General features: G+C 36.1%; 1 protein-coding gene across 1 annotated transcript in view; it reads right to left on the bottom strand.

Annotated features, from left to right (window-relative positions):
* Nucleotides 1-1,319: 1,319 nt before the first annotated feature.
* LOC131583305 (protein inscuteable homolog) overlaps nt 1,320-19,498 on the bottom strand; it is a 62,356-nt gene continuing 44,177 nt past the window's right edge. The window contains 8 exon segments of the mRNA XM_058847290.1: nt 1,320-1,448; nt 2,767-2,843; nt 3,495-3,650; nt 5,257-5,300; nt 5,302-5,321; nt 15,662-15,684; nt 15,687-15,833; nt 18,324-18,508. Of these exon segments, the coding sequence (XP_058703273.1) occupies nt 1,320-1,448; nt 2,767-2,843; nt 3,495-3,650; nt 5,257-5,300; nt 5,302-5,321; nt 15,662-15,684; nt 15,687-15,833; nt 18,324-18,508 (781 nt within the window).

The raw sequence follows: 19,498 nt of genomic DNA, 5'->3' as shown, positions 1-19,498 counted from the left end.
TCAAGAAACATTAATGAAGTAAGCAGCTTAATATATCTAAAAAGTACAGTAAGGAAGGAATGTAGGAGGATTTTCGCAGATATCGTAGTACCCCGAAGTTGCTGATCATAAAATGAGCTAAAGCAATGTTTGGAAGCCATAAAGGAAAAGATTACATCTTTTTTCATAATCTACAGACTGCTTTATGAAAAGTTAAGGAGAAAAACACTAACAAGATATTGCTGGCTGAATAATTTTCAATATATGTGGTTTGTCAGTGAAAAGAAAAAGCAAGAATTAAAAAGAATGTTCATGAAAAAATGTTGATTTCAAAATTACATCTGTTTATTTAGGTTATCATCCATTTTTCAACTTCCAGAGCTCCTAAGAGTCCCATTTAAGTTTTAAAAATACAGGACTGGTTAGCAAACCAGAAAAATGAAAATTCAAGTTGCAATGAATTAAGCTCTTCAGATTATTTAGCATAGGTGTGAACAACTTCCCACAAAAACAGTAGCTTGAATGTTAAAAACATGTCTAGGCATTAGCACTTAAAGTTCTTGTAAGGCTTTGAAAGGAGAGAAAATTATCGCTGTGTAATGATTTTAAATCATTACAAAATCATTAAAATCTCACATTATGAGATAAAACACACACACCATCAAAGATTTTTCTAGAATTCTATTAATTTCTCCTGGAAATTTCAGTCAATGCAAATAAAAAGCTTTTGGTTAGTGTGCATCCTCTGATGGAGCACATCTTTATACAGCCTAAGAATGTATCCTAGCATCATTTAAGGCCAGTATTTGAACATTTTTTGGAAATTTTTCTCTCAGTTACATAATTTATTAAAAAATAAAAGTTAAGAACTGGACTTGGACTGTAATATCCCTTTCATTTCGAAGTATATACTTGCAGCTTTTAGAATTATTTTTCTCCTAATACAGATGAGGCTAAACATTTATTAATAAAACCTACAAAATGTCTTAACTATAGAAAAAATATCAGTGATAAAACATCATTAGAAGCATTTAACATCAGAGCAACAAATTCTTGGCTTCATTACCTTAATTCGGTTATATTAAACAAAACATTTTGTTAGATGGCAGTGATAAGGTCTTGTGTGTCGTGGCAGGAAAATAAAATTAAAAATTATCTTTGCAAAAAACAGTAACAAGTTTTCTCATTCTATTTCTTCACTCTAATACAGCACATGTTCTTTGGTTTAGAATAAATAAGTCATAAATAACAACAGGACTAAACCAAAATAAAATTGTTCATGTGTTATCTTACTGTATACCTATCACCTTCATTACCGTTCAAAGGTTTTTGGCTCCCATTCATACAAAGCTCTCTTCCATGTTTGTGCACAGCAGAAAAGAATCCATGAGTCTGGGCTTTACCAGCTGCTGAAAATCGGACTCTTCCAGTCCATCACGACTCATAACTGCTAGTCTCCACAAGGCTGCCTAGAAAAACAAAACAGCATCATTGCAATGCAGTCAGGTTTGGCAAAGTCTTCATTGCAGGAATCCATTATAACAGTATCTAAATAACAGCCAGAATTCAAAACTGAACTGTGCAGGTCTACAAATTCTGCTGCTAGGTAATCTCTCCTTACTGTCTTTATCTGTCAGATGAATCTTCCCTCATGCAAAGTTACTAAATTACAATTTTATTGGGGCACATTACTTTTAGACCTGAGCAACAGGTCTAAATACAGTACAAGTCCTCAGACACCAGTGACAATACCTATCAGAGCTTGAAGCAGCTTGTGTCTCAAGGACAATATTTTTGCTGTATTTTTATCAGAAAACATCTTCAGGCAGTTACTAAAATATCAGGAGAAGCAGAATTTCTGAGACAGGGAGGTAGGTAAGGTCTCAAGCAATAGGGATGGATTCAAGGAATGTGCAGCAACAACCTCAGTGAGACAGAAGAATCATAGTCTGGTTTCCTGCCATTGCTCTGGGGTCCCTGCTCTAACCACACAAGATTAACAAATCTTCCTGGCATAAAGGAAGAATAATCACAGAATTTTCTATGCTCACATTTATACTCTCGTCATCCTGAATGAGACCTGCTTAAATGAACAAGCCGCAATAAATGAGCTTTACTTTTTCATTTAAAATAATACTAATATCATAAAGCATTGTCAAACAATATTCTTCAGTGTTCATTCACCAGAACTTATGCTCCAACCTGAGATCACATATGTCCCCAGGGCCCTGTCACAGAATGCTTGGTGAAATCATTCAGCTCTGGCATTTGGCTTGTAGTCCGTGCAGTGCAGATGGGATCTTTCTCCTGAGCAGAGAAAGTGTTAAGCTTCTCTTGCCTGGGCACTATATTGTCTTGGCAATACAAATAGAACAAGAAATTGAATTGGAGTGGAAGCAAGAAGTATCTTTTCCCCTTTTTGGATGCTTTACATAAATATTTTCATATATATGTGTGAGTGCAGATAAAGGGTTGCTACCCCCATGACTCAAGGCTAATTTCAATGGAATTTAGGAATTAATGAATTCTTAAATTCCAAAGTGTTCCAGGGAAATTTTTTGGTGCTCAGTAATGTGAAGATGAAGCCATTTTTCCTTATGTGCTTTAATCTTCAATTTGAGGATGAATAATTGAGAGCGTACCAGGATTGTGCTTAAGGGGAAAAGCAGGAGACCCTGACATGAACTTAGAGCATTTCTGCAATACTTATGCATTTTGAAATCTAAAGGGATGTTTTCTCCTTAATTTTCCAGTATAAGCATGAAAGGAAGACTACAATGTACATACCAGACTTGCCATTAAAACCGATTCACTGTTATTTCTTTCTGTCGGTGATCTGCAAAGTTTAATCAGGTGAGGAACACCTGAGTGCACAAGAGTGTCAGGAGAAATAATTTAGAAAAACAACTTCTTATTTTGTGATATTTTTTAGATGCATCATGTTTATCTTTTTTTTAGTAGATATGATCTCTAATGCAAAGATGATATGCAAATACTTAAGGGACTTTTGATGGAGCTATGCAGTTCAGAGCAGTCATAATTAATGTTTGTAAAGCATAAACAAATAAGTTGGATTTTCTTGCTGCAGTTTTAGAGTGGAAATTGTGACCTCCATTTCTTCCCTACCAATCATCCCACACACCCTTAAAAAACTCCTACCCAAAGAACACATTCCCTCCCATTGGATTCATCACACCTGGACCCGCTGGGGTCCCAGATTTCTGTGCGCTGACAGATCCAGCCCAAGGGTTTACATAAAGGAACAGAGGAGGCAGCAGTGTCAGATGGCACAATAACGCACAGTTATGTGATGAGTGGATGCTGCACGTCAGGTTCCACTGGGAAACGAGCCAGAGGTTCATTTAGCTCCATCTTCTCAGTCATCCTCTGGACAGATTCTTTAGGGAATATCTTTCATAAAGTTTACCAAGTGAGGCTAAAAATTAAAAAGAGCTTCTCCATGACTGGCAGTACCTCCTTCTTACAGTGCCATTAAGCAGGAGGCACATCCTTACAGCTGAGTTTTATGGCTGCATCTGCCACCTCAGGATCTCGGCTGAGCTGTGCCAGTGTAACTGCAGATTTCTGCTGGACTCGCTCACAAGCTGCAACATCTGCTGGATTTCCCGAGGAGGATTTTTCAAAGAGCATTTCCATTAGAAGTTGAACACCTAAAAGAATTCAAGAGCCATTTTTATCCACTCTCCAACAAAAAAAAAAAACTCTGTGCAAAAAAAGTAAAGGGAAGAGGAAAGCTGGGTTAATACAGACCAGCCACTGCCCAAAAAGGGCATGGAGAATATATAAATGAAGTCTGCAATTTTGACATCAGCACCCAAGTGCATCTGATCTATGCATAAGTTCATCTTCACTAGGAAGCTACAGAACTTCTGGATCTAGAAAATTACTAAGTCTTTCATCCTCTAAAGGTTTGTATTTTAAATTTCACTAATTTATTTCAGTCAGCCAAATGTAACTCTTTATTTTCTTCTAAATTAACTTAAAGGTAATCACTACCTGAAAAACCTGTAGTGACATATTTCAGGTCTCTAAATTAAGTTTCACACCCATTCAAAGTAATTTTTTTGTTTGTTTGTTTACATTTTTTTAAGCAGGGCTTGAAAAGTTTCTTTCTCAAACTGTTTAAGAGTATTTTAGAATGAGGAATCCTTTAATGAAGGAAATGATGAATTTCTCTTTCTTGAAGTTTACTGTATGACTAACTCTTCACTCCAGAAGAGACAAGGTCATCTATGTTGAAGTAGCTTCATTAATTTATTGTTGCTTGTTGGAGTTGATATTCTTCTTGTAGCATCACAAAAAAAAGGATGATGATTTCTCTTTTCTAGACTATTTTAAGTGTAAAGGCAATTATGTGCTATTAGACTCCATATGCTATTAGGCATTCAGATTACATCAGGTAGCATCAGAGAACATTTGCATAAATAATTCAGAGAATTATCATCAGAGCCATGCAGCTAGATAATAATCAATCAACATACAAAAAAGTCAGAGTTGAGAAGAAAGTACCTCAATTCTCCAGAATTTGAAGACTGTTCTCAGAATGTGGTCTCTGACTAGGACCTGCTTATTATAACATTAAGCAGTCACTAAGAAGATTTTACACACAAGATGAGTGCCAGCCCCTCTCAAAAGCCAGGGGGAAAATGCTTTTTGTGAAATCTCGTGACAGAGTGTATACACAAACTTTACTTGTTGTTATTATCCTTGACAGTCCACTGCAGTGTCTAACATGAGCTCGGCCTACTTGGCCTAGCAAAGTAATATATGTGAATTTTTGCTGTAAATTAATGTTTCCCACAAAAAAAAAAAAAAAAAAATAAAAAAAAAAAAAAAAAAGGAAAAAACAAAGGCACCTGTCTTTCTATATTGCTTGGCCTTGAATTTGCTGGCAGGTGTATTAATAAGGCATTTACATCTTACCACAATATTACCAGTATATTACCACAATACAAGGTACTGAAACACTTTTTACTACTTTGCTTTCCATCTAGGAATAAGTCACACACCCAGAACACCAGCAACATGGTCACAAAGGCAAAGTTTCCTAAAACAGTGGCATTTTATTTTGGTTATGTAGAACCATTCCGAGGACTCATTTTTCACCCTGCAGCAATGTGCAATATCCAGCAGAGACAGGATGCAAAATGAAGCTTTATTAGTGAAGCCTTTCTCCTTTACTGTGTAAGTACTACATTCCCATCTACTCAGACTCTCAGAAATAAATAAAAGATGTAATTCAGCTAAAATGCATACTATTTCCTTGAATGATTTCTGAAGCACACTGGTCCAAGACAGACGTTTGCCAATATTGTTACCACCTGTTGTTAAAATGAGAAGGAAATATGAAGTCTAGTCCTACAATTCATTAATATTAAATATCATTGTGGTTCATAAAATAAATATGGCAGAAATATGGAAAATTTGTGAGTGCTGTTATTGCGCTGAATAGGTTTAGGTGAAATACGAAGAAATCCTTGCAAGACGTTTGGAGTTTTGAGCCTTGATTCAAGGGAATATCTAAGGAATATTCTTCAGTTTTGTTGGAGTCAAGAATTGTGTGCATGTTAAGGCACAGTCTCCAAAGCAACTGGGCTTAAAATTCTGTTTATACCTTTCCAGAGGTAAAGACCATGGTCAGGCTTTGTACCAACACATTCACTGTTGATATGTGCACAAGCACATTCTGAGATCTTGACTTACAGAATTTCTTACCCCCAATAGCTTTAACTGTTTTGGAGACTAGGTGTAACTCAACTTGCTTATTAAAGTGATGCAGTAAGCCACTGACAGAGATTGGACCCCATGGTACTGTTGGCTTTCAGTCAGCCATTCCCTTCACTGATACTGCATACTTTCTCATGCATCCTGCAAAACATTCTTCTCAATCCTTCAAATAGTTTGCTTTTTGCATGCAGACACATCCCAATATTAACAGCATATGTGAGAGATCAAATAATAAATGCTAGAGATAGTTAGAATGCAAAACAGAAATAAAATTCTTTCTTAAGAGGTTTTAAATTTTCTCTAATCTAATTCAAGAAAATTGACCAACCTCAAAAATAATGATCAGTTTTTGAACTGGTTATCAGCTTTTTTAATAGTACAGTGTCAGTTCAGAAACCAGCAAACTTCTTAAATGTAAGGAGGCATGAGATCAAATCACCATTCTGATATCACTTTGCCATTTTAAAAACAAGGATGACTCATTTCCGATGCTGTGACATAAAGGTCTTCCACTTTTGAAGGCAGTGTTACAGTGTCGCCTCTCTGAATAAATATACTTACTTAGCATGCAAATGAGTTGCTGAAACTCTACAGAGTGACAGGTAGATATATGGTAACTCAGTGTATGTCTGTGTATTTATTCCATATTAATTATTAACTATGTTGCAGGCAGAGTGTATATGTTTTCTCATTCTAAATTATATCCCGTTAATGAAAATTGCTTCCTCTGTGCAGAATCTGTACCCCATGTGGCTCTCCAAGCCACAGATGAAGAATTCAATTAACCACAATTTGAATACATGCCAATTATTCCACTGCTTCAAGTTATTTTTTCTAATAAGTATTTTCATACATAAAAATAGTTTGTGTGCATCTTTTGACACCAAAAAATTATTTGAGGTTATAGCTATACTTCCTTCATGTTGATTATGTGGCCCCTATATTTTGCAATATTTATGGAACTACTCTAAAGGGTTTGTATGTCACCTTATCCAGAAGGGTGTAAAAAAGACCCTTATGATCAATGACCATCAAGATCTACTACATTAATTTTAAAATCTTAACAGGACTCAAAAGGTAGTTAAGCCATAGATCAGCTCACTCCATATGGACAGATTTTCTTTTTCCCAAGAAAATTTGGTTTTGTGTGATGTAAAAAATGTAAAGAAATAAGATAATGGAAAAATATACTAGGCAAGCAGAATAGAGTTGACTTTAAATTTCCCCTACACTTTCCTATTTTAAAGTTCATACAACTTACACAAAAATTTCCTTTGTAATACAAACCAAAGTTCAAGGAAGTTTCCTATTAAGGATGAACTCTGTAGAGGAAACCACAAACAAATGTAGACTGAATTTGCTTCAGAAAGTAACACTTCTGTGAGCACTGGTATTAATGAAGTCTTATCTCTTTCGGATTTAGAGTTGATCAAAAAACATAAATAGATGTTTTCTAGTAGGTTCTCTCCCACTGTAGATTCCTTTTTTCTTTTTGTCTAATGATACAGAGGCTTACACTGCAGTCTTTATCTTTGCTTCTTTTCCCATTATCTGGCTCCAAATTTCAAAAGCCTTAGGCAGTCTCAAAAATAACTACAAAGTCCTGTTGGTTCAGCAAATCAGTTCAGATGTTATTGTGAGACATGGAGCATACAAACAGATACACATAAAAGTGACTGCCTAAGCCTCATTTCATATATGAAAATTACTGGAAAAAAATAGATACCAATACCTCTTTCAGAACTAAAATTACTTTGAAATAATTGAAAGACTTTCAGATATTTAACATGGAATCTCTACTGTTCAACTGCAATTTTTAATACTAATTTAATTAATTGCTCAAGTAATTGATCCTGTAAAAGAGCACACTCCATGATTACAAAGCACTGGCACCTGACTCAGTTTATGATTCTTGCAATTTTTCTGGATTCCTAAGGAATACAATGAACTTGTGGTCAACTCCAAGTGTAAGAAAGAAGATATCCTGATGACAGGATACATGAGCTCTGGTCATTGCCTTCCTACCATGCAGAAGGAATGTGCTGAAGCCACCCACCAAATTCACTACCCTAGTGATGTCCTGATCTGTGAGATTTGTGTGTTATTAATCAAATTTTGTCAGGGAATCCAGCATAATTCCCTACCCCAGCACCTGTATTTCTGCTAAGCAGATTTGCTTTGAAAGTCGATCTCAACTCATGCATTTCCAATATCTGTATTTCAGCAGTGCTCTCTCATAGACTGACCCAGGCTTCTCCATATTTTGTCCTCTGTTATCCAAATGGGTCAAGAACTGTGGGTGCCTCTATGGAGCAAGAGTCTGCTAAACATGGTGGCTGCAGTTTTGTCTGTGATCTGGAAGCTCTAAATCCACTGTACTAATGAGAAAAATCACAGAAAGATAGACTTCATCAAGAAATAATCAGCATAGAATCATAGAATTGGGTTGGAAGGGACTTTAGAGATCATCTAATTCCAATCCCTGTCACAGGTAGAGACATTTCCCACTTGATCAGGTTGCTCAGAGCTCCATCCAGCCTGTCACCGGACACTTCTATTAATGAGACATCTCTTGGCAGCCTGTTCCTGTGCCTCACCACGCTCAAAGCAAATAATTTCTTCCTACTATCTAATCCAAATCTGCTTTCTTCCAGTTTGGAGCCATTCCCCTTATCCTGTCACTACATGTCCTTGTAAAATCCTTCTTCATCTTCCCTGTTGACTCCCTCAGGTCCTGGAAGGCCTGTGATACTTGTTTGCCATCAGAGGGAAGCTGGATGCATGATTCAGGTCAGTGTCACGAGTTGCAGCCAGAGGAACAGACCTCCAGGGCTCCTCCTGTGCTCAACACCTGCCTGTTTCGGTGTGCTCGGCTCTACACACCTAAACCACGGGGCAGTGAGACACAGGAAAAGGCAAAACGTCAGAAAAGGAATTCTCAGACCAGCTCATGTTTTAGCACCTTTTGAAGGGGCACCAACTTTGCTAAATATCAACACGCAGAGATTTCACTGGGAGTAGCAAGATTTTTCACAAGAATAAGAGACTAAGTAGGTAACTTTCAGAACTTAAAAAAAATCACACTTAAAATCAAGAAGCTTTGAAAGTTCATCCTTAAATGGTTTGTTGATGAACTGAGTATACGGGGATATTTGAGGGGCCCCTTACAGCCCATGGAAAACTTCCCTATTTAATAACTTAACTTCAAAAATAATTTAATTATTACATATTTTTCAAATGTCAATACAGCATCATCATCTTAGTCCTGAAGTTGCCCTGGAAATTAATTTGAAATCCAATTAAAAATCCCTATTTTTATAAGCAAAATAAGAAAACAGATATTAAACACAGATGCATCTCTAGTAACAATATCATACATTATAATAAAATTGGCAGTGTTGATCTTTTTTGGTTATTCTATATATACTTCATAATTTAAAATTTGTTTCTTTTTCCACATGGTTTCCTTCCACTCCCTCAGACTTTCACACATATTGAATTTATGAGTGGTGAACCTTCCTTTTAAGTTCTGTAGACGGCTTTGCCCTGAACTGTAGGACTTTCAGTTGTCAAGAGCAGTTTAAATTTAAGAAACCATGGTTAATCAAGAACCTTTAAAATAGTTTTCTTCAAAAAAGTCACCCTGGAAATTTTTTTTGCTAAAATATGTAATTACTAACACTATAATAAAACTTTTCTAAATAACTAATGGTGACTAATTCTCATCAACCACTGTACAAAGGTACTGAATCTTTGTTGAAAAAGTGAAAACTAGATATAAATTCTTTGCTATAAAATAAGATACACTGAGAGTGTAAATGTGCAGTTATCAAAGAGATTTAAACTTAAGGAACATGTAAGAAACGGAAGGCTTCCATGAAAACTTTCCCTTAGTGGGAGATTTAAAAAAGTTTTTTCCTTTATTATAAAACCAACTAAGGAAGAAAGATGCCAAAGGATTTGGAGGATGAAAGCATTCATTTTAGCCAGCTAAAAGGCCACTATCTTCCACAATTGAAGGTCCCTTACCTCATTGGTGGGAAGGGATGTCTTGTGGGAAGGGGAGTGTCTACAGAGGTGGAAGGTGTGGTGCTAATATACCTTTATTGTTAATAAAGGCACACTGCTCAGTAGGCTTTTATCAACAGTCTTGACATAATAAAATATTAAAATATAATAAAAAAGAAAGACACAAGCTCAAAACAAGAATTAGCAAGTAATTTAATAGAGTGGCAAAATAGATCAATATAGAATTGCTAATTCTCTTAGTTAATTACTCCTTTAAGGTTGACTCATTGCTAAGTAATATTAATTTTTGTACATATTATAAGAGCATTTTGTAATTGATTCAAATAAATGACATAAGCATAAATCATAGTGTGTCTGCAAAGTTCCAGACAGCCATCTTCAGAAGCAAAGTGGCATGGACAACTACTCAGAAGCAAGACAGTATCTTTCTCTGAAGGTAAGTTAAAATCATCTGAATGTCACAATTCAAGCTCCATCCACAGGGAGACAGCAAAAGAATGCATTTAGCAGGCATCAAGAACCAGCATTACAGCAAGCTGAGGAAGAAAAAACTTTTCAAGATTTTATCTATATGAAAAATAAACTTCACTAAGAAATCTCTGGAAGTTTTCTCTGGGACATGATATTGCATAAAAATAGAAAATAACTCAAATTTCTTCTGATAGCCATTTTTGTGATTGGGAATTCAGCTTTTCTTCCTGAAAACAGAAAATAATACACCTAGATAGCAGAAGCAGCTAACATCCCCCAGAAATAATAACAGAGGCTGGAGACATAAACTTCTTGCAAATGCTAGGTTTATTCTGAGACTGTGCCAGGGAACGGTATTTTTGGCATGCTGAGGCACAGCAACAGAGACTAAAGTTGTAGGAAACTTAGATTTTGGAATGAAGGAAGTCTTTACTACATTTTTATTTACTTTACTTGCTATTGCTGACCAATCTAGATAAGGAATAGGCAGAATAGCCAGGTTCTCACATTATTTGTTTTAAAGAAGCACAGAGGACATGCACCCTGTATGTGTCACATTGTGAAAGAAAACATCCCATAAACCAGGGCATATAACTAAAAGAGTGACTGAGCTAATGACCACAGTTTTCTGTATTTCAGGTTAAAGCCTGTGGTGAGGGAAAGAATAACCATCTCTCAGACTTCCTTCAAGGCATTGAAAAGCTTCTCATGTTTTGAAACAGACTCAACCAGCCAAAGCCACCTAAGAGATCTGATCTCCCCAGAGCAGAGCACAAATTAGCCTTTCAATACAAGTTAGTTTTTCTACTGAGTTGAGATTTTACTCTTCCAACTGAACCCCTTGCATTGCAAGTGGGAGCACATTGTCTTATCCCACATAGAATCAAAAATATGAAAGGCAGAATTGTAAGTAAGCAGGAATTTTGCCTCAAAAATTTTGATGTTTAAGACAAACAGTCGGTTTTGGATCCCGGAAATATAGCTACCCATAGCATTGACCATATAATGCCAGTCAGTACTGGTACTTATTTATGCTGGTCATATGTGCATGAAAAGACAGAGATAAGCAGTTAAAAAGAAAAAAGACATCAGGAAAATTATTGCAGTCTTACATAGCAAACTAATTAGAATATCCTTAATATAATGGTGTGGTTAAAATTCAGATAGTCAAGTGACTTTGGCCTAATTTTCATTTTTGCATCTGTTACTAGCAGTCATGTTTCTTTCTTGATTGCTTAAGCTTTCTAAAATAACTTAATTTTAAAATTTATCAGTTCTCTTTCTAGCTATATTACTTGAAATCATGTTTTTTCAGTGTGATCTAGTCCATATTGGAAATGATCCCACAGTTTTAATGTACAGTTTATCAACCACAGTGCACAGTCAGGCCTCTCAGAGGGAAGGGAATTCCAACCACATATCTAATGATAATGGTACTAATGTCAGAGCAGGATATTAACAGAGAGCTGTGCAAGAAAACAGTGCAGAAACCCTTTTAAAAGGCTTTGTTAGTATATTCCCCAGTATTCAAGAAACTCAGATTGAGAAGTAGTACTGCAAGTTTCTTTCATACAGACAGGGATTTTCAAAAGAAATCTTAAATAACTGCTAATACTCTTCTCATTAAAAACATTATCCTCAAAGTCCTTCACAGGGGATTCAGCAACATTTAAGAATCAAAACTTCTTTGTATTAAAATAACATCTGGCTCTAATCTCCTTTTGACACTACAATCTAAATTTAAGGGGCAAAAAATGTGAGGAAGGACAGTAAAAACAAACACAAATGCCTGATAAGGAAAAAAGATGAAGAGCAGAGAAAAGAATGTGGAACCTTGAGAAAGAATGGTATTAAAGATTTAAAATCTTAAATGACTCAGAAGATGTCAGTGTCAAAACCAGTAGTATCTCCTGTCGCCCTGAGAATTAAACCTTCTGATCTTGTATTCATAGTTTCTAGTCACTTTCCCAGGAAAGTAACTATAAACATAGATGTTTATACATGCCATTAAAGAAATGTCTTTTGATGGACATCTCTCACAACCAATGTGATTGGGAAGATGGTAACCTAACTATCCAATCCCTGGTCATTGTCAAGAATCTATAAATACTGGAGTCACAGAAATAAATTTCTTCTTTTTCCCTATCATACATTGAGCCGTGTCCATGTGAATCATTTTGTGTCCTACAGTGACAATCTCCCAAATACAAACAGAAAAGAATTTATTAAAAAAAAAACCAAACCAAACCAAACTAAAAAACCAGCAACCATTTCCAATTTTTCCTTCCTGCTTAAAAGTTTTTCTCCACCTTAAACTGTTTTGAAACATAATTCACTGATTTTAGACTTAGGAATAACCACTTTAAAATAGAAGTGTTCACTGCACATTAATTCTTTGTCTGTCTGAATAAGAGAAGATCACAAGGTGTTAGACTATACCTCCACAACTTCACAGGTAAGGTGAGAATACTAACAGCACTGAAGAGACAAGTGGGAATGAAGGGAGAAAAAATTTGTTATACATAAACATTGTGTACCCGAACACACATATTTCATATTTTTCTATGTAGAGTCTAAGATGATGGCTGAAGTCAAGAAGATCCTGAATGATAAGGAGTTTGGCTAAACCCCTCTTCTAACAGATCTTAAACTCCATTAACACTGCATATACTACAGTGCTAAATTTACGCATGAACCCTTCTGAAAGGATATTTTGATTCTTTTTGAAGTAAAAAACCTGCTCTCCAGAAAACAACAGTCTGCAGAAAGAAACAGAATGTAAGACATTCATATCCATTTTGACCAAAAACTGGGGACTAAGGAGTCTGGAAAATACTGCTTCATGATTGTTCTTATACAATGTATTTTGTTACAAAACTAAGGAATCTCAGTATAATGTTGCTGGCTACAGAAACAGTCACATGCTTCTATAAAATAGACAAATCTTGTTTATCAGTAAGTCCAGCTGTCAGTTCTAGAATTTTTTCCTGACCTAATCTAACACTGCCTGGGAAATGAAAGAAGAAAGAGGTTGGTTTTTGGATAGCAATGACAGGAAAGGTTATTGTGTCATTTGAACAAAAAGGATTTCCAGAAGTCAAAAGGCAGAATAATTTTAAAGGTGCTTGAGCAGTAAAATATTTTTTGCAGACAGTACACAATTTATCCAATATCCAACACCTAGGCACAATGTCATTTATTTGTACCATCACAAAAGGTGATAACTAATAATAATTCTATGTCCTATACAGAAGGACATAGTGTGAATTTAAGATGAGATACAATGGCACAAAGGAAAATGAAATTCAGTGTTCCTTCTCTGCATTTCAGGTGTCTTCCTCCCAGTTTTGGCTTACAGTAAAGCACACTTCACTCTACCAAAATAGAATTTTCTTAAATCAGCATTAATGCTAAAGTAGTAATATATTTAGAAATTTTAGGCAGTTTTCTATAAGTAGTTGTGTTACTTAAATTAAAGTTTTGTATGAAAAACAGAACATTTAAGTTTGAGAGGCTCTTTTATAAAATTTTACAATATTCAGACCATATTTTGCTGAATCTTTTATGAATCTTCTTACTTTGTTTAATTGTATTAGTATAACTCAGTTCCAAATCATCTGTTTCACTAGCAAAGATGACTTGATCATTCACAGTCCATGAAAATACCTTTCACATTTGTTGCATAATCCAAAATAAAATCTCAAATCAAAAAATTTTCAAACCTACTCATCTTTAATGTAAATCTCTCTAGGCAAATGCCTACTGTCTGGGACATAATATTATATAGACTGGAAAAAAATATTGACTACATTACTTACCTAAAAGGATTTACAGTAAAAAAAAAATGGCAATTTATAATGCCTTTATAAAATATAATATTGTAGTGCTGCTTTTCTTTTCAGCTGAGTGTATTTTCCTCATTGCAACTTTGCACAGAGCAAATTAAAAGGCAAAATATTCCATGTGAGACTGCTGTAATTGGCAAACACCATCCCCCACCCCCCAAATACAAGACTGAAACAAGGGGAGCAATTCAGTCAAACATACACTTGTTCAGGAATTTGAAGGGAGCCTTCTCTTAAGGCTTTCACATTACCAAATCTGCTTACTGGCAGCTCTTAAAGAGAAGATGAGGAGCACTCAGATTCCACCTCAGTAAAAGACCCCAAGGCAGGATTTTATAGTTCCCATTGCTGCAGGAGCCAAGGAGTCAGCTTAGAAGCTTTCTGCAGCACGCCACAGAGAGCATCACCCTTTCTGCTCTACTTTTTCATTCTGAGGAGGAAGGTGAAGTGTTATGGGGGGTGAAATCTCCTCAGATCTTGGAAGAAAGCCATTCAGTTTGCTGTTCATCTAGCTGGTGAGATGAGCTTGCATATTGGAAGCTGCAAAAGGCCTGGAATTAGCCTGTCACCTTAAAAAAGTCATATGTATTTCTTTCAGTGTCTGCCTTCCTCATAAAAAAAAAGGGGCTTGCTGTGCTACCCACAGAGAAAACTGCAAACTCACAGCTGACAGCAGAATTCAGATGAGGGCATAAAGAAATAAAGAAGTCAAAACTATGAGAGCATGCAGGAAGAATTAAAAAAAAAGGAATGTGAAGGATTGTACATATGTGATAGTACACAGGCATGTCAACATCACAGCTGATATCTCTGACTTTGCCCAAAGGGCAATAAGTAATTATGGCTTAATTCTATCTTTTTATATACAGTCCTGAGCTGAAAAACTAGTAAGTGCTATAAATATAATCTAAAACAGTTGTCATCACCTCCTAGAACACCAATAATCCGTTTCTAGGGTGCACTGGGCCTTAATCTCCAAGGCCTGGCTCCTGGTTAAGGGTGAAAAGTCTTCTGTGGCAGTGAGGATCTCAAGTCTACCATAATTCATCTGTGCATTAGCATAGACCTTTAGTATTCTGTGTCCCTTTACTAAAAAAAAAAGAAAAAATTAAAAATAGTGGTGAGAAGGAAAGGGAAAGGCAAAAGTGCATTAGCAGTATTTGCTAATAAAAATTTGCAAACCATCTACCAGGCAGACAGAACTCTGTCCAAAGCCCAATGACATCAATGGGCTGGGGATCAGGTCCTTATTCAGCTTTTGAAGCTAATTCATCTTTGAGGTGACAGCTGTATATTTAGGCTCCATATATATCTTTGCCTCAAAGCTCTGTCCAGTCAAGTTTTGAATCCCTCCAAAGACAGAGATTCCACAACCTGTCTGGGTCCCAGTCCTAATTCAAGATGAAAAACAATCAATTCTACTATCTTAGGTAAATGGAACTGAAACTTTTTTTTTTTAATTTTTTGAAAATCACATTAAAGCTGTCATAGAAAAGAAACTTAGGTTTGGCTATGTCAAAATGGACATAGTGCTGAAATCTTTTCGCTTTTACACAAATGTGACAGTGGCTTGCAGAGAAATTCCTCACCTGATCCCGGGAATAAGGAGTATGCGTTTGTCTGAGCACACTGCTAGGAGAATCTTCATTGCATTTAACTGGAGCAATATTTCACAAGCCATGGTATCAAAGAAAGTAATATTGGCAAGAGGTGCTGAAGCCATCAGGAAAACTTCACCTGATAAGGCTTCTTGGCACAGTTCTAGGAATGCAGAAAATAAGCTGAATAAAAGCCATTCCCTCATTGCAGCATTTAAAGGCAATATTTAAGCATCTGCAACTTGCAATAGTGATCTTATTAGCCAATATCAAATTCATAAACATGGAGATAAAAAAAGGAAACAAAAAATATGAACTTAATTTTATCAATTATGTAACATCATAGAATGGTTTAGGGTGGAAAAGGCTTTTAAGATCATCGGCTCTAACCAAATGCAGCACTGCCAAGTCCACCACTAAACCATGTGCCCAACTCAACACAGCTTTTAAATACCTCCAAGGATGGCGACTCAAGCACTTCCCTGGGCAGAATTTTCCAGCACTTAACAACCTTTTCCATTAAGTAATTTTTCCTAATATCCAGTTTAAAATTCACCTGGCAAAACTTGAGATCATTTACTCTTGTTTTATATGTGGTAGAAGAGACCAACATACAACTTCTAATAAATTATATGCTCTACCTAGTACACCATTCCACTGGAAATATTTCACTGCATGTTATGGATGCTAACTGTGAAGCAGGGAGCATAGTGCCTGTGGAATAGCAGGCCACATAGCTTTCTCAGTCTTGCCTGGGAAAGTGGCCTGGGAATTCATAAGGAAGAATTAAAACAATCCTCAGATAGAGAACAGCCTTGCAGGTGCTGTTTGTCTGTTCCTTGTTTTCTTGCAAGAGAAGGTTGAGGGGTGGTGAACCCCACTGACCAATGATGATGATGTGTTAGTTTACTAACCAGTAAGAGTTTTCCTTTCTGTACTTTTCACGTATCGGTCTATAAAAAAGACCTGAAGCAAAAAACTGGGAGATAATTCTCCTGATCGACTCCCAAGAGAGTCTGTGTTGTTCTTCTTGCCGTTCCCAATAGAGCGACAGCATGTTGTTCAAAATAAAGCTTGATATAAATAAATAAAATTAAATGTAGGAGGCAGAAAGCTAGCAGTAAATGATCTGTATGAGAATAATTCTATTATACATCTTCTTTACAACAAGGCACATATACATATTGCTGATCTCTAAATCTAATTCTCTGTAGTCAATAATCGTGCTGCATATTCAATAAGAAGTGCTGAAGAGACAACAACCTTTTAATCCCTTGTGCATATGTATTTTAACTAAGATGTGAATCACCTGGAAATGGGACTTCTGCATGATTTAAAAATTAAACATATTACTGTAATTCAATTACTGAGTTATAAATATTACAAGGAAACTGGTGTGTGATTACTGAAATAGCTTTTGCAAAGTTATACATGTTCTATTTTTAATGCTTACATTTCTTGGGCAGAATATATACCACTAAAATTCCTGTGGAACTTAAACAGCAAGAACTGAGGAAATTATTCACCAGCTAATGCCTTCTGGATAGGCTGTTCAGATCGGCACTTGACTGTGGTACCTTCTAATAATCATTTCATAATCTGAAAAAAATCAGGCCAGATGCCACTGTCTACAACAGAACCAAGCTCAGCAAAGGTTAATTCTACCTGCTGGGTTCACAGCACAAGCATCTCCATCTTTTGCTAGACATCAGGAATAAATTGTTCCCTTGATTTCTGCATCACTAGTTCTATTTAGGTCTTTTGAAGAATGCCTAAGTACATCTCAGGTAATACCCCGTCACCACAGAATCCTCACATCCTCGTACTACTCTTTTTTCCATCTTAAAAACAAACAAACAACAAAAGAACCAAAAAAACCACACAAAATCATGTATTCAAATGGAAGTGCTTAACCACTGGGCTCACTAGAAAAATTTCAAGATGTATTGATCTATTACACATGAGAAATCAAACTAGAAGACCCAAAAAGTAAACTCTGACACAGAGCTCTGGGAAACTGAATTTCCAGACTAGACAGAAGAGAATGCTTGAATGAAAGCTTCTGGTATTTGAGAGGGAGGGAGCACAGTGCCAGAAAGAAGATATTCCTCTCTTTAGAAAGCAATGAGAAATGTCATCTTGTTTTTCTAAATTATTCTCACTGACCCAGATTAAGGAAAATCTTGCTGTTACCATTTTCTCATTTTACCATGGATCAGGGGCCTAGACAAGAAAGACAGATCTTTTATTTTCTTGTAACAATACCATAGATTATGACACTCTACTTTTCCTCTGAATTATCATACGAATGCAGATGTAGTGGTGAGCTTGAGTTCTAGCAAGTTTGGAAAATACAACAGGCATAAAGATTAGCAGCTCTCAATACTCCTCTTTTACAGACAAAAATCAGACAAGAAGATGCTTTGCTGAGTCTTTCCTGAGGATCTTAAGAAAGATTTTCACACAGATATTATTTTTACAAATATACATAAGTTCTATTCACATGTGGCCTGGAGTAAAAAATATTATGTAATTACAGAATTCTCTGATTCAGAATTTAAAATTGTTATTTTATTTGTTAAGGGAAGTATGGTAAACATTATTTAGGAAATATTTCTAATGAAAGAGTAAATACTTGTTATTTTAAATGGACTCGGAAATCCTGCACAAAATTTAATGACAAGTGCTGTCATGATTTCTTCCTTATCTTCCAGAAAGCTTCTGAGATGCTGAGTGAACATGAGAAGTGGAGATATGATCGGGGCAATTACTGCTGCAGCTTCTGCATGAGTAGCTTCAGAATGGCTGGTATCAGTGAGGATGTCAGCCAGGCACAACCTATGGAGAAGCAATAGGCAGAAGTTAGAAATACTGTAGGAAGCACTTTTGCAAACAAATATGGTTTTCCATTTGTCTTTTCTTGGCGGTGACTAAACAACTCAATTTATTTTCAAAAAAATTTGGTGGCCTTTGTGTTGCAGGCAGTTTCAGTTTAGCAAATATAAATGAGTTCAGCATATGAGTTTGTTGTCCTGCCAAAAGTCTTGCAGTTCCTTCTCCCTTAATAGTTCTGTGAAATAGATTTTGGTCCAATGAAGTCTTTTCTGACAGACATCTAAAGTTAAACATAAATTCAAAATTAAGCTCTGATAAGCAAATGTTAATTGCTACTATACCTCATTTGAGCTCTACTAAAGACTCAAACCTGAGCGTGCACTAAGGTCTAAATAGACTATTTTTCTGCTTCTTTTCTCTGAAATTGTCACAAAGCCGACACAGGATCAAAAAGAATACTGTTAAGATGACCCTGGCTGAGGAGTTCCTGACGAGCTTGCATAGCACTTCTGTTACACCAGGTCCACACATCCCTTGCTTATTTCAAAGGGAAATAGAAAAATGAGAAATTAATTAAGTTTATGCTTCTAGAGTGTTTGAAGTGTTCTTACACAGTTCAGGCAGATAAACCATACACACACGTATAGTTTTAAATTATAGGAGACCCACTGGCACGATGAAAGACAGCAACAGGGCACATCCATTGGGACCATTGTTAGCAGCAAAATGCAGCAAAGGAGTGTTCTCTGTGCACAGGGGCATAATCTGTGAACTTTCAAATCTACAGCAATGTGTTTCTCCCCATATAATATAGCCCTGAATTACTGATCACGTTGACAAGCAAATAGTTAGAACACAGGATCATTTAGGACGTAAAAGACCTCCAAGATCACACCCAGTCCAGCCAATGATTGAACATCATCTTGTCAAGCAGACATGGCACTCAGTGCTCTGGCAGTCATGGTGACTGCACCACCTCCCTAGGGCAGTATA

This window comes from Poecile atricapillus, chromosome 1 (genome assembly GCF_030490865.1).
Source record: "Poecile atricapillus isolate bPoeAtr1 chromosome 1, bPoeAtr1.hap1, whole genome shotgun sequence".
NCBI classification, from domain to species: Eukaryota; Metazoa; Chordata; class Aves; order Passeriformes; family Paridae; genus Poecile; species Poecile atricapillus.
The sequence above is the reverse complement of the archived record's forward strand: the minus strand, read 5'-3'. Positions and strand labels throughout refer to the sequence as shown.